We start from the raw sequence: 14067 nt of genomic DNA, 5'->3' as shown, positions 1-14067 counted from the left end.
TATTTTTATTTCCAGGGGTTTGTATGAAGAGAGCTTAGTATAGGATTTGAGAAATAATGGAAATATAAAATGTAAAAATAGGTTTAGGATATTTCTTGTCTGCCTTAGGATGACAAAAGTCTGGGACTGGCATACTTGAGTTTTTAAAATTTTTGTCACAATGAAGATAGTAGCAATGTGTCTCTTCTAATAACACCCCATCCTCTCAACTCCTGTAAATGACATATTTTGGTGGGTATAGCATCTATGATAGGAGAGTAGAAATTAAGGAGATCTTAGGAAATAGCTAAGAGCATAAATCTGTAGAGATGTCCAATGACTAGTACAAATATTTTTATGACTTGTATATAGGACTTCCTATATTGGCAATTCTCTTAGGTAAGAAAACAGCCTAGTCTGTGAGTCCATTATAGTACTTTTAAGTTTAGTCATTTACATACTGTCCAATAGTACACCATACCATCTAGTACCTCATACACAAGACTTACAAAACAGAAATATTATGTCCTACATACAAGAATGAAGTGGCATATGCATACAATGTTCTACTGCAAACGAAACATGGCTATCTCATGATATAATCAGTAAATCAGGTAGAAAAACAGTATATGTAGGGATGCCAGATAATTTATATTTTGTGACAGATATGGAAATGCCTAGGAGAGCAGAAACGAGCAAGAGTAGAATATCGAAGAGAATGTGACTCACACATTCCCAATATATTTGGTAGGCTGGGGCTAGAACAAACAGATGTAGTTAGACCATGCTTTCCCCGCCCCCGCCCGCTGCACTATATACCCAGGAAAAAAGGCAGGCCCGTATTCTTGGTCATGAGTATAATTCTTTTGTTAGTCACCACTGTTAACATATAGTAGTATTTACTCCTCTACAAATAGATTTATTCAAATGAAATCATTCTAGGTTCTCATAGTTCTGAATATAGAATCTGTAACCTAATCTACTTGTTATTTTACTGATATATATATTCTACCTAAACTCATTAAAAACCTCTAAGCATAGTGTGGAGAGCCGGTTGTAAACTGACAAGGTCCTTGCAACCTGCAAGGCCAACCAAAGGTTGCCTCACCTCCACAAATCCTCCTAAGAATGGGGAAGTAGGAATTGATTGGAGAACAATGCAGGTGTTGAAATGCAAATGATATAGCAGGCTATGAAGGGTGGGGGTAATCTACGGAAATGCAAATGATTATAGTAGGATGTGGAGGTTGGGTGGGGATAATCTCATTTTAGCCAGCAAATGTATGATCTTGTATAAAAGCAACTTGCAAAAATAAAATCGCTCTCTAGTGGATAGTGGGCCTCCCGATCCCAGCTTTCTGTCTTCTTTCTTTTCTCAATCTCCCACTGTTCCCACTCAGGTTTATTTTCCAGAGCCGCGCTGGACGTGGCAGGATTTACCACTTGCTGGACGCGGCAAATAGTAATTACTAGTTAAGGCTAAATTTCACAAAGTTTTGTCAAATCATAAAAGATATTATATCTTTTATGTTACGTCCCTTTCAAGTCTAAATTTTTATCATGTCTGATTTTCTTCATCACCCATTGTTCTTTTTTGCTCTGAAATGATCTGCAAGACCAGGACAAGCATGTTTGCATTTACTGCCCACTGGTAATTGCTGCCCCTTTCTATAGGCCAGAGGGCTTGTTAAAAAAATTTTTTTTTGGCTTAAAAGAACAGAGATTTATTCTGCAATCAAGTCATTGGCAGGGTGACACTCTCTGAAGGCTCTGAGGCAGAAACCATCCCACGTCCCAGCTTCTGGTTCAAGGTGCTCCTTGGCTTGTGGCTTCTTCTCTGCCTCCCTTACAAGGACACCTGTCATTGGATTTAGGGCCCACCAAGATAATTCATGATGATCTCAAGATCCTGACCTACATCTTCAAACACATTTTTCCCAAATAGGCCACATTCATAGGTTCTGGGGATTAGGGTGTGGATGTAATTTTTTGAGGTGGGGGCACCACTCAATCTACTACAGCAGAGCTGGTAGTATCCCTGGATTGATCTGCTTAGTAGAGAGGCCTAGGTGCTTCCCCAGCAGCTCTACAGTTGGCCTCTTTCAAAGAAACCTGCCCAGTCATGGGCCTCATATCCAGGACACCCATCATCTGGTCTGTCCACTGAGTCCATGGTGATAAGCCATCCTAGGTTTGCCAGGCTGCCCTGAATATCTTCTCTCACCCTGGTGGGTCCTTGGCCCCCAGATCGCCAAGGGTCCATGTCATGCTGGATGTTGGCCCAGGGCCTTGTTAAACATTTTTTAATGTCAGAAACTTGAACTACCAACCATTTTCCTGCTTACTTAGATCTGGTTTACAGTTCTGTTCATTTGGGGGGAAAAAACACCCCAGCTTATTTTAATTTCTACTAAATTTTATCACACACAATAAGTGTATGTAGGAAAAATGGGTTAAAATTAACCTCCTCCAAAAGGGCATTTAGTAACACTGTTTAAGTTGCTGCTGTGCTTACTTTCAAAGAAAACATGATACAGATGTTATTGTCTCAGCAGATTTCCAATTCCAAACATCAAAACCTCTCCAATGATTTTTCATTTGGGATTTCCAGAGACTCACATTTTCTGTGAAATAAATCAAGCTATAAAAGACTTACTTTACATAGGTTCATTACACTATATATATATGCTTACTTGTATATATTTTTATAATTGTGTCTATTGTGACTACTATGCTTCCAAATTTTACTCAACAATGTCCCCTCTTACTGATGCTGAAAGTGTATGCTATGGCTAAAAGTACCCTACCCCATAACCATGACAATTGTAAAATTCCCTCCAATATGACTTCTGTTTTTTTGTAAAGTTTAAGCCACAGCTAAAGGTCTTTCTACATTTGACATTCATATATTCATGACTAACAACATTCTCACAATTATAATATCATAAGGATTTCTTTTTAGTAGGAATTCTCCACTTGAATGATTGCTAAAGACCTTTCTCCTTGGATTACAATCAGAGCTGTTACTCTCCAAAGCAATCATGTTAAGAAATGTCTAAGAGAAGTTTGGCAGTTTTTATCATAGTTGAAAAAGCTTACATACACCCTTAGGGTGGAGTAAAAATCAACAAAAATACACATACAAAGAAATATACAAGAATATTTATAGCAGTATCTTTATTACATCAAAAAACCATAAAAAATACAAATATCCATTAAGAGGATAAATAGTGGTATATTTTTTAAATGGAATTGTATACAACCTGAATATGAAAACACTACTGTCACATGCAATAATGTATAGATCTTAAGAATGCTGAGTGAAATAAGACACAAAAGAATTCATGATGTATGATGAGAACATATAAATTTAAAGACATGCAAAAAATACTTCACAATGTTATAAGCCAAGGAAGCGTTAATCTTTAGGGAAGTAACAGCTACTTTTTATTCCACTGAGTACAATGAGAAATATAGTTCATATTTTCTTTCTCTTATGGAGAACTGCTTATAACTATTTTTCATCTTGCCTATACATATATAAGTTTTTAAAAAATAAAATGAGTCAGCAGAACTTGAAAAGTTTAAAAATTAGATTCATTGCTGATAGAGTTCAGTAACAATGACCATGCCCTTTTTATACTAATAAAAAGTAGACAAACAGTTATGATGTATGGTACTTTAAATTAATAACAATTACATTTTTGATTAAAATTACATTAGCATGCTCTAAAAAAAAAAACTATAGTTTTATAATATGCTGGAAAGACTTCACAGAGTTATTACACTTCCATGTTTTCTCCCTTGTGAGTTCTCTGATGGACAATTAGGTTTCTTTTATAACTGAAGGACTTACCACACTCATTACAAATGTAGGGTTTCTCCCCTGTGTGAGTTCTCTGATGTACAATGAGATTTGTCTTCTGACGGAAGCACTTGCCACATTCATTACATTTGTATGGTTTCTCTCCTGTATGAGTTCTTTGATGATGAATGAGATATGACTTCCTGCTAAAGGCTTTTCCACACTGAGGACATTCATAGGATTTTTGGCCTGTATGTATTTTCTGATGCACAGTGAGGGTTGCTTTCTGGCGAAAGGACTTCCCACATTCATTACAAATGTAGGGTTTTTCCCCTGTATGAATTCTCTGATGTAGGTTGAGATTTGTCTTCTGACTGAAGGATTTTCCACATTCATTACATTCATATGGTTTTTCTCCGGTGTGAGTTCTGTGATGATCAATGAGGTATGACTTCATTCTAAAGGCTTTTCCACAGTGAGGACATTCATAAGATTTTTCCCCTGTATGTGTTCTCTGATGTGCTACGAGGGTTGTCTTCTGGCGGAAGGATTTTCCACATTCATTACAAATATAGGGTTTCTCCTCATTATGAGTTTTCTCATGAAGAGCAAGGGTTGTCTTCTGGGAAAAGGATTTCCCACATTCATTACAAATATAGGGCTTTTCCCCTGTATGAGTTCTTTGATGTACAGTAAGGTTTGCCTTCTGGTGAAAGGACTTCCCACATTCTATACAAATATAAGGTTTCTCTCCTGTATGAATTCTCTGATGTAGAGAAAGTGTTGTCTTCTGGCGGAAAGACTTCCCACAGTCGTTACACTCATATGGTTTCTCTCCTGTATGAGTTCTCTGATGACGAATGAGGTGTGATTTCAATCTGAAGGCATTCCTACATTGTGGACATTCGTATGATTTCTCCCCTGTATGTGTTCTCTGATGATCAGTGAGGGCTGTCTTTAAGCGAAAGGATTTACCACATTCATTACAAACAAAGGGTTTCTCTCCTGTGTGAGTTCTCTGATGATCAATGAGATATGACTTCCTTCTAAATGAATTTCCACACTGATGACATTGGTAAGGTTTTTCCTCTGTGTGGATTCCCTGATGCAGAATCAGTACTGACTTCCTGCAAAAGGACTTCCCACATTCAGTGCATGTATGTTTTTTTTCAATATTGTTTGCTCTTCTTTTATTATATTCGGATGGATTTTCCTTTCTGTAAGCTCTATGACGTGTAATTAAGCCTCCTTTTTTAAGAAATGATTTCTCGCAGTCATTATAACCAAGTGACTGTGCTGGAGTTTCCATCTTATGATACTGCACAAGTACTTCATTATGAATGGCAGCGCTGCCATACTGATTATGGGATTTGACTCCATGGTGAGCTGACTCTGGTTTAGTATTGAGAAGTGATTTCTCATATCTATTATACTCACTAAGTCTCTTTCTTGTAGAACTTAGATTACTAATTAGTTCTGAAACATTTTTAAAAATCTTTCCATGAGTATCATACTCAGGAATAAAATTTTTTGAATTTATAGGGCTTCTGCTTAAAGTAAATGTCTTTTCATATGCATTTCTGTTCTCCTTAGTCAGTTTTCTGTGGTTAATGAATACAATTGATCTAGAATACGTATCTTGGTGTTCCTTGAATTTCACTAAAAAGTCTTCAGCTTTCCAGGTTTCTTCTAGAAAAGAATATAGTTAATAACAATTTGTGAATCTTTGCACATTTGCAACAACAAAAAAATTGTACTAGGGTCTATTATATGAAGCAAAAAAGACCCAAGAAAAATTACTCCATGCCTGAAAAAAAGACACAGAAGCTAAATAAAAACTCCTTCAGGGTAGAAAAGAATGAAAAAATAAACTGAACACTAATAACTTTTCCAGTTTGAATGAGAACTTCATAAAGAAAGCTGATTGGATATAAGAAGTAGTGGGGAGAAGACAAAGAATGATGGAGGAGTGATTGATACTTGGATAGGTGGATTCGAGGGCAATGAAGTGAACCTCTCAAGGGCATTAACTTTTAAGAATGGATTAGATTAGTATAAAAGCTTATTCAGGGAAAATATTAGAGGAAGGATAACTTTTGTAGGACACAGATCAGAGCCTATGCTTTTATACATCATCCCTAGATAGCAAGGTAAAACACTTCGAGTTTTCGCTACTCCTATCCTTGTAGCCATCAGTGACTAATCTTTAAAAGCATCAATTTCCTAGTGTTTAGAAAAACAATCCTACCGTCTATGTCTAATCCTTCATTTAGCTGGAAATCATTTTCCCTTGTGAAGAACTAAAAAAAAAAAAAAAAAAATAGGAAATTTAAAACAGACAAAGGGTATATTCACCTGTGTATTCAGACTGCTGTTACTATCAATTCTTTCAGAATTGTTCATTTAAAAAAACTCATGACCATCAATTATAACTATTCCTCGTTTCAGTCACTGACTTTATTTTTTCAGGTTTAAACAAAGACTGTTCAAGTCTTTCCTAAATACAGTAACATTCCCTAACTTCAGTTCAGATCATTCATTCTAGTTTTAAATCACTCATTAACTTTATCCTTCATTTCTCTTTTAAGTTTAGAGGTATAATTTATTTTGTTACTGTAATCATCTACATCTAGTAGAATAATTTTAAATCTAGGCTCAAAAATCTTTTTCTGCCTTGAATACATTACCACCAATACCAATACACAAGGAATTTCTCCTGTAAACAAAATTTTATATCCCCTAGATTCACTTTTTACATTTAAACAAGTTTTCAAGGTTGTCCCCATATCTGACAAATCTCATCCATAAAAGTTTACATAACACTGTGCATGACAGGTAAGTACTGTTTGGTAGAGTCAAAACATTTTGATCAGAATTTACAGAGCCATGGTCTGAACAGGTGTATCTGAAAGAAATTTACAAGCACATGCTTTCTGAATGCGGGAAAAAGATATCTCCCCTGTACAGCTCCACAAACCATTCATGAAGCAACTACTGAATACCTAACATGTTATATACTACAGCAAAGAATATCGAAACAGAGGATCTTATCTTTGAGGGAAAGAATCCTTAAGCATAAACCATGTACAATCAGATATGAAATTATATAATCATATCCAAGCACTGTGTGTGTTATAGTTTGTAAGTAGCATGGGAATGCAGAAAAAAATGGTAGATATGATGTGGAGTAGTTAAGAAATAGTTCATGGAGAAGAAATCTCAACACTGTGGAAGGGAACGCAACACAAAGAAAAGTACAGACAAGATGACAAAACCTACATGTATGAAAAGAAGTTAGAACACTGAATCAAGTGGAAATTGGCAAGAGTTTTCTCCAAGAAAGAGAAATAAAGTTGAAAAGACCAGATTAAAGTTTATTATGTTAGTCCTTAAATGAAAAGTAATTTTAGTTTTGAAGAGTAATTTTAGTTTCATAAAACAAATAACAGATAACAAGTGATATATCTTGTCAGAAAAATAACAATATAAATTTAAAGTTAGAACCAAAATTATAGCAAAGCCAAATGGTAATTCAGTAGTCAAGACATGAAATAAGAGAGTTGTTATTTTGTATGATGTCAATGACAAATGAAAATATGGGAGGGAGTTAATATATTTCATAGGCTGATAACTTTACTATGAATTGTGAAGAGATTCTCATTAATGATGACAGACACAGAATAATGAAGTGTGTATCAGGTGAGAAAAATAATATAGAAATAGATAATGCAAAAGAATTAAAGAGCTGGAAAATTTAGTGATTTTCTTTTTTGACATACTGTCATATAATAGGTGAGACATGAGAGTACAGAACTCCTAAAGGCGTAGAACGAAGGTGGAAGAAATGTGCAGAGTATGTCCATTTAGAGGTATCAACATAAAACACGAAGCTTAAGTCCTGAGAATGGATGAGATTATTATAATTCAAAGGTTTATCCCTTGAGAAATCAAATAAGACTGAGAGTCTAGTAAGCAATATACGTTAAAAAAAATTTGTGTGACTATTATATGCTAGGTATTGTTCCAGGAAATATGGCCACAGTAGTGAAGAAAATAGACCAAGTTGGAAATAATCACTCAAAAAGTCAGGATAAGAATGAGTTAATGTTTTACCCAAATCAGGACTGATTTAAGAAATGATGGTCAGCCATATAAAATGAACCATCAAATTTAATGGAAGTAAATGCTAACTGTAAAATTATCAGTCTGGGCCAAAGCAAGAAAGTTTTAAAATAGCTAGATTTATAGTAAGAATGGCAACTTAGTACAAAAAACAAATATGAGGTAATAAAAGAAGGAAAATGGAAAGCAAATAAGAGACACATTAACCGAAATTTTTCTTTTCTAAAGATAGATTTAAGAAAGCACCCCCCCCCAAAATCTATATAATGGTAAGGAGATAATTCTGAGAAAGCTAGAAATAAACAAATTTTAAAAAATCTAAAAAAACCATAGGCCTATAGTACACTTTAATTATGTCAACAATGGTAACTATCTTTCATAACATTATGCAAATTAGGAAAGAATATTTACAGGGAAAGTGATATTTGAAAGTTTGCTTTAAGTCTGCAGGCACAATGGTTATTTCAAAGGTTAGGAGCCTTTGAAATAAGTAGTAAAAGGACACTCTCCAAATGTTTCAAAGGTGCCAGCCAGCACCTGACCACTATAAAATTTACTTTCCATTAGATTTCATCAGCCTGAGAGTCAGAAACTCACCTAAGCAGGTATGACCTGTAAATGATGTCCATGGCTCTTCTCCTCGTTCCAACTTGAGGATCACATCAGGCTTGGTCATGCGACACCCTGATTAAAGAAGATGTGGATTAAGTTGCTTAGGCTTAAATACATTTGAAAAATCAGTAAGGTGCATTTTCAGTACTACAAATTAATATACACCTTTGTATAACAATAAACTTAACACCCCGCACCAGGTAAGTGAAGACGCAATCATCCTTTCTACTAACCAAAAAGGATTCCTCACCTCTTATCCCCGAAATTCAAAATGACACATAGTTTAGGCATTTTGAAAGGAAATACATGCTACTGAAAGTTTCAGAGACGTTTTCTTACCCACAGAAACGAGGTGGCAATAGTTTTCCAACATCACATCCATGTACAGAGTCTTCTGAGCAGGATCCAGGTGCTGCCACTCCTCTCGAGTAAAGTCCACAGTCACATCTTTGAATGAAACTGATCCCTGCAATGGAAAGGAACTGTATTCAGAACGGGTTGACTAGATATTGGGACTAGTTTTGATCCCATTCTTTGTGGCACTCATATGAATACTTGTAATGAAAGCCTATCATTTTCCTTGTTTTGTGATTTACATTGTGAGGGAAACGAAAATCAAAGGACAAGTACCTGCTGGCAGATTCATTCTAAACTCATTCTAAAAATATTTACTATGAAGTCACTTTGTACCCCCAAACTGCATTCTTTTCCTGGCATGCCAAGATAGAAAACACTATCCCTGCTCACAAGAAGTTAAAGCTTCAAAGCATGTAACACATATCTTCAAGAAAGACACAAACTTAGAAGAAAGTGTTACAGTTACTAAAACAGAAGTATGTGTGAGATGCAGTGTATTGCAAGGTCAGAACAATTTTTTCTGGCTTCACTGGGGAGGTTAATTTTTTCTCCCTTCGAGATTAATGTGTTATGCAAGAAAACCATGGTTTTAAAATGCATGGAGTGACTTTCAATATCCAGTAAAGCACAGTGAATTGGTCAGGAAAATAAACCCTCAGATAATAATTATAAAATGTGAACATAATATATAATAAATAAATAACAGATGGCGCTGAAAAGCAACCAGATCAATCAAATATTCTGAAAGGACAGCAACTACAAAGGCTAAGAACTATTAGGTTTTTGGCTTTTTTTTTACGTCAAGGTACCTGAAACCTCACAGCTCTTAAGGCAGAAAACCACAGCATACATCCTCAAAGGTGGAAGAGAACAGAATTTAGGATGGCAGATGAGCTGCAGATTTAGGGATAAATTCTGGAAGTGAGAGAACTATAGAACAGATAAGACCTAAAATCTGAGTACAAACTCTGCCAGAACTCCAGGTTGATAGTCAAATTAAGCAATTGGAGAGATCACAGAGAACTGAGCAAAAAGCAGACAGAAGATACTAAAAAGAGTTTTGAACAACAGAAGTGCACCTAGTGAGATTCTGAGATTTCTTCATTTAACAGCATTCCACAATCTGCTAATAGCTCAAGCAGATTCAGGTGTCAGAAGGTGGGGCTGACAAAGCAGCAGGAAGTATAAGGGAAAAAAACGTTAGGGAAAAAAGAGAACTGGAGAAAGTAAACCCCCAAATCTATGTATAAACACTCACTAATTCCTTGCCTTTGAGCTAACGTACATGAAAACAAAGAGAACCTACCTCCCCTCAGGGTGCAGAGTAAAAAGCAGCAGCTAGAAGCTTAAGAACTAAGCTGATCTATCAGCTGCTTCACACTTGAGGGAGAAGGGGGTGGGAGGCAGTAGGGCAGAGTATGAAGCTTGATTCCAACCAATTGCCTGTGAGAACAAAAACCAATAAACCTCAGCAACAGACATAATAGAATTCATATTACTATAACATATTATTCACAATGTCAGGTTTCTAGCAAAAATTACTGGACATACAAAGAAAGCAAAACAAAACAAAACAAAAATGAGAGGGGAAATATGACCCCTATTGAGAAAAAGTCAGTCACAGAAACTAATTCCTAGTGAACACTGATGCTGGATTTTACCAAAAAAAGGCTTTAGAGCATATGTTCTAAAGGTGTTTAAAGAAGCAATAGAATGATGTCAGAAGCATGGCAGCATGAGGTATCTCCCCAGAAATCTTCCCTTGAAATAACAACGAGCTGAACATCTACGATTCAAATAACACCCAATATGCACACAAGCACATCTGAGAAGTCTGCGCATCAGAGCATCCAAAGGTGAGTAAAGCCACGTGTCTGGGAGGTGGATTAGGACAGAGGAATAAAGTAACTGTGATAGGAGCCGGAGCTCTCTGCAGGACAAGGAGGAGGGGAGGTTTCGTGGCCAGTTCTTGGCTCTTTGAAGATCCAGACAGTCCTGAAGGATCAGCACATTCCACGCAGTGGTGCCTAGTGATCAGGGCAGAGACTGAGTGTGGCTGGGTGACAGCTGTGTCTTAGCAACTGCCATTGCCAGTGGGAAGGCGAGTCACAGAGCCTGGTCACGTCTGGTCATGCCCCTCTTCCCCGTATCCTCCCAGAGCTAGCACCTAGCCCCAGGGGAATTTAAATAATCAGTACTGAAACATACACTACAGTGATATCTAGGCAAGACAACTGAAACCTGGGGGATAGCATTATGGGAAGAGAAACAGCTACAAACACTACCTCATTTCCCAATCAACCTCACCCCCATTCAGTCAGGCTGATATGGAAGGAAGCTAAGGGGACCTTGCATCTGACCTTGGGGCAGTAATGGGGCTTCAGGGACTTTTCAGAGAATTGAAGCCCCATCACCCACTGTATCCTCCAATGAGGGTGGATCCCTGGGACTGACGTGACCTGGTTGCAGAGGAGGCACACAGCCCACCAGAGAGGAAGGGTCATTTTTAATCTCAAAGCAGAGGTCCAAGAAGCTTGGATTCCACCAACTAGAAATCAAAAGAAAACCCCCTTTTTATCAACCTCCTAAAGAGACAACACTTGATTATGAATTTTCTTGGGGAAAAAAGAAAAAAAGGCAGAGTACACTTCCAAAATACCCAGGCGGAAAAATGGTCCATCAAACACCATGAACAACCAATGTAACAAGGCAGCACAGAAAGAGAAAAATTTCCAGAAAATAAGCTTCAAGACAAAGAAATATGCAATTAAAATGACAAAGAATTTGAGACTGCACTTCAGAAAAAACTCAACAAGATGAAAGAAAATTCTGATTGACAGTTCAATGAACTCAGAAACAAAACAAAAAACAAGAATACCTTACCACAGAGAATAAAGCCCTAAAAAAGAACCCAACAGAACTTCTGGAGATGAGGTACTCATTAAAAAAGATGAAGAATAAAATAGCAAGCTTAGGAAATAAAGCTGACCAGATGGAGAAAAAAATTAGTGATATGAAAAATAGAACTCTGGAAATGATACAGAAGGATGAATAGAAAGACTTGAGAATGAAAAAAAAAAAAAATGAAAGAACTCTACAGAAGGATTATCTGACATCATCAGAAAAAGCAAAGGAAGAAAATGAGTATACCAGGAGAGGGAGTAGGGAACAGAGAACATATTCAGACAAATAGTCGATGAGAATTTCCCAAACCTATCAAAGAACTGAATCTTTGAACACAGGAAGCAAAAAGCAAACCCAATTATCTCAACCAAAAGAGGCCTTCTCCAAGACACATTATATTAAAACTGTCAAAAATTAATGACAAATTGTTCTCAAGGCAGCCACGGAAAAGAAGATAATAACTTATAAAGGAAAATCCGCTAGACTATCGGACTTCTTAGCACAAACATTACAAGCAAGGATGGGGTGGAACCAAATATTCAAACTACTGGTGAGAGAAATTACCAGCCAAGAATAATATAGTCAGCAAGAATAAGAGATATAAAGGAGAAAAAAAGACCTTTCCAGACATACAAAAAGCTGAGGAAATTTTCCACCACAAGGCCTGCTGAAGGGGTCACTGTACCTGAAACAAAAGGACAAAAAATTACATAACTATTAGTAAGATAACTAAAAGGCAGACAGAAGCAGGAAAGTGCAACCCTTATTAAGAACAGAGTATTATAAGCTTAAATATTACATAATGGTAAAAGGAAAAAAGAAAAACCAATTGAAAACAAGAAAATAAGAAATGAATGTATAGCATATATAGGAATAACTTGAGGCAACAAAAACAGAAAAGGGGAGGGAATAAAGATCCAAATTTGCAAAAGAGAATGGAGATAAGGCACACACAGAAAAATGGACCACTGTATATATATATATATCTATTCTTTACATAAACTCAGTGGTAACCACACACCAAAAATCCAGAACTGAAACACATATCATAAAACGAGGGAACAGAGCGAAAAATCATAGAACAAAATCAAATTAAAATGACAGAAACAGAGGGATAAAGAAACAATGAACTAAAAACCTTCCCTCTAAGATCAGGAACAAGGCAAGGCTGTCCACTATCACCACTGTTATTCAATATAACATTGGAGGTCCTAACAAATGCAATTAGACAAGAGAAAGATATAAAAGGCATCCAAATAGGAAACAAAGATGTCAAACTGTCACTATTTGCAGATGACATGATTCTCTATATAGAAAACCCTAAAGACTCCACAAGAACACTACTAGAAACAATTAGCAAATACAGTAAAGTTTCTGGATACAAAATCAACGTTCGAAAATCCATAGCATTCCTATACTCTAATAATGAAGTGTCAGAAAAAGAAGTGGAAAAAATAATTCTTTTTACAATTGCAACAAAAATAATAAAATACCTAGGAATAAATCTAACAAAACAAGTAAAGGACCTATCTAATGAAAACTGTAAGACCCTATTAAAAGAAATCACAGAAGATACAAAGAAATGGAAAGATATTCTGTATTCTTGAATCGGAAGAATCAACATAGTTAAAATGACCATATTATCTAAAGCAGACTTAATGCAATTCCCATCAAAATCCCATCAGCATTTTTTAAAGAAATAGAACAAAAAAATCATCAGATTTGTATAGAAGCACAAAAGACCCAAATTGCCATTCTGAGAAAAAAAAAAAGAGGCTGAAGGCATCATTCTACCCAACTTCAAATTATACTACAAAGCGACAGTAATCCAAATGGCATGGTATTGGCAGCAAAATGGACAGAAGGACCAGTGGAACAGAATCGAGAGTCCAGAAGTAAACCCATATTTATATGGGCAAATAATTTTTGACAAAGAAGCCAAAAACATACAGTGGAGAAAGGAAAGCCTCTTCAATAAATGGTGCTAGGAAAACTGGAAAGCCACATGCAAAAGAATGAAACTAGACTGTTGTCTATCACCACACGCCAAAATTAACTCAAAATGGATTAAGGACTTGAATATAAAACCTGACACAATAAAATGCATAGAAGAAAACATAGGAAATAAACTCAAGGACCTTGGACTTAAAGAGGATTTTATGAATTTGACCTCAAAGGCAAGGGAAGTAAAAGCTAAAATAAATGAATGGGACTACATCAAACTAAAAAGCTTCTGCACAGCAAAAGAAACCATCAACAAGGTAGAGACAACCATCAGAATGGGAAAA

The 14067-nt window shown here is 36.2% G+C and overlaps 1 protein-coding gene across 7 annotated transcripts in view; it reads right to left on the bottom strand.

Annotated features, from left to right (window-relative positions):
• Positions 1-3329: 3329 nt before the first annotated feature.
• The window catches only part of ZNF567 (zinc finger protein 567), a 30012-nt gene continuing 19274 nt past the window's right edge, over positions 3330-14067 (bottom strand). For 5 of the 7 annotated variants that reach the window (XM_011383525.2, XM_011383523.2, XM_011383527.2 and 2 more), the window contains 3 exons: positions 8858-8984; positions 8504-8590; positions 3330-5473 (listed from right to left, as the gene is read on the bottom strand). In XM_011383525.2, the coding sequence (XP_011381827.1) occupies positions 3762-5473; positions 8504-8590; positions 8858-8984 (1926 nt within the window). In that variant the 3' untranslated portion in view covers positions 3330-3761. Of the gene's footprint in view, positions 5474-8503; positions 8591-8857; positions 8985-10181; positions 10319-14067 lie in introns of all 7 variants that reach the window. The other 2 variants (XM_011383529.2, XM_023525074.1) reach the window with 1 other exon arrangement.

This window comes from Pteropus vampyrus, unplaced genomic scaffold, assembly GCF_000151845.1.
Source record: "Pteropus vampyrus isolate Shadow unplaced genomic scaffold, Pvam_2.0 Scaffold523, whole genome shotgun sequence".
In the NCBI taxonomy this organism is placed as follows: Eukaryota; Metazoa; Chordata; class Mammalia; order Chiroptera; family Pteropodidae; genus Pteropus; species Pteropus vampyrus.
This window is presented reverse-complemented; position numbering and strand designations above follow the sequence as displayed.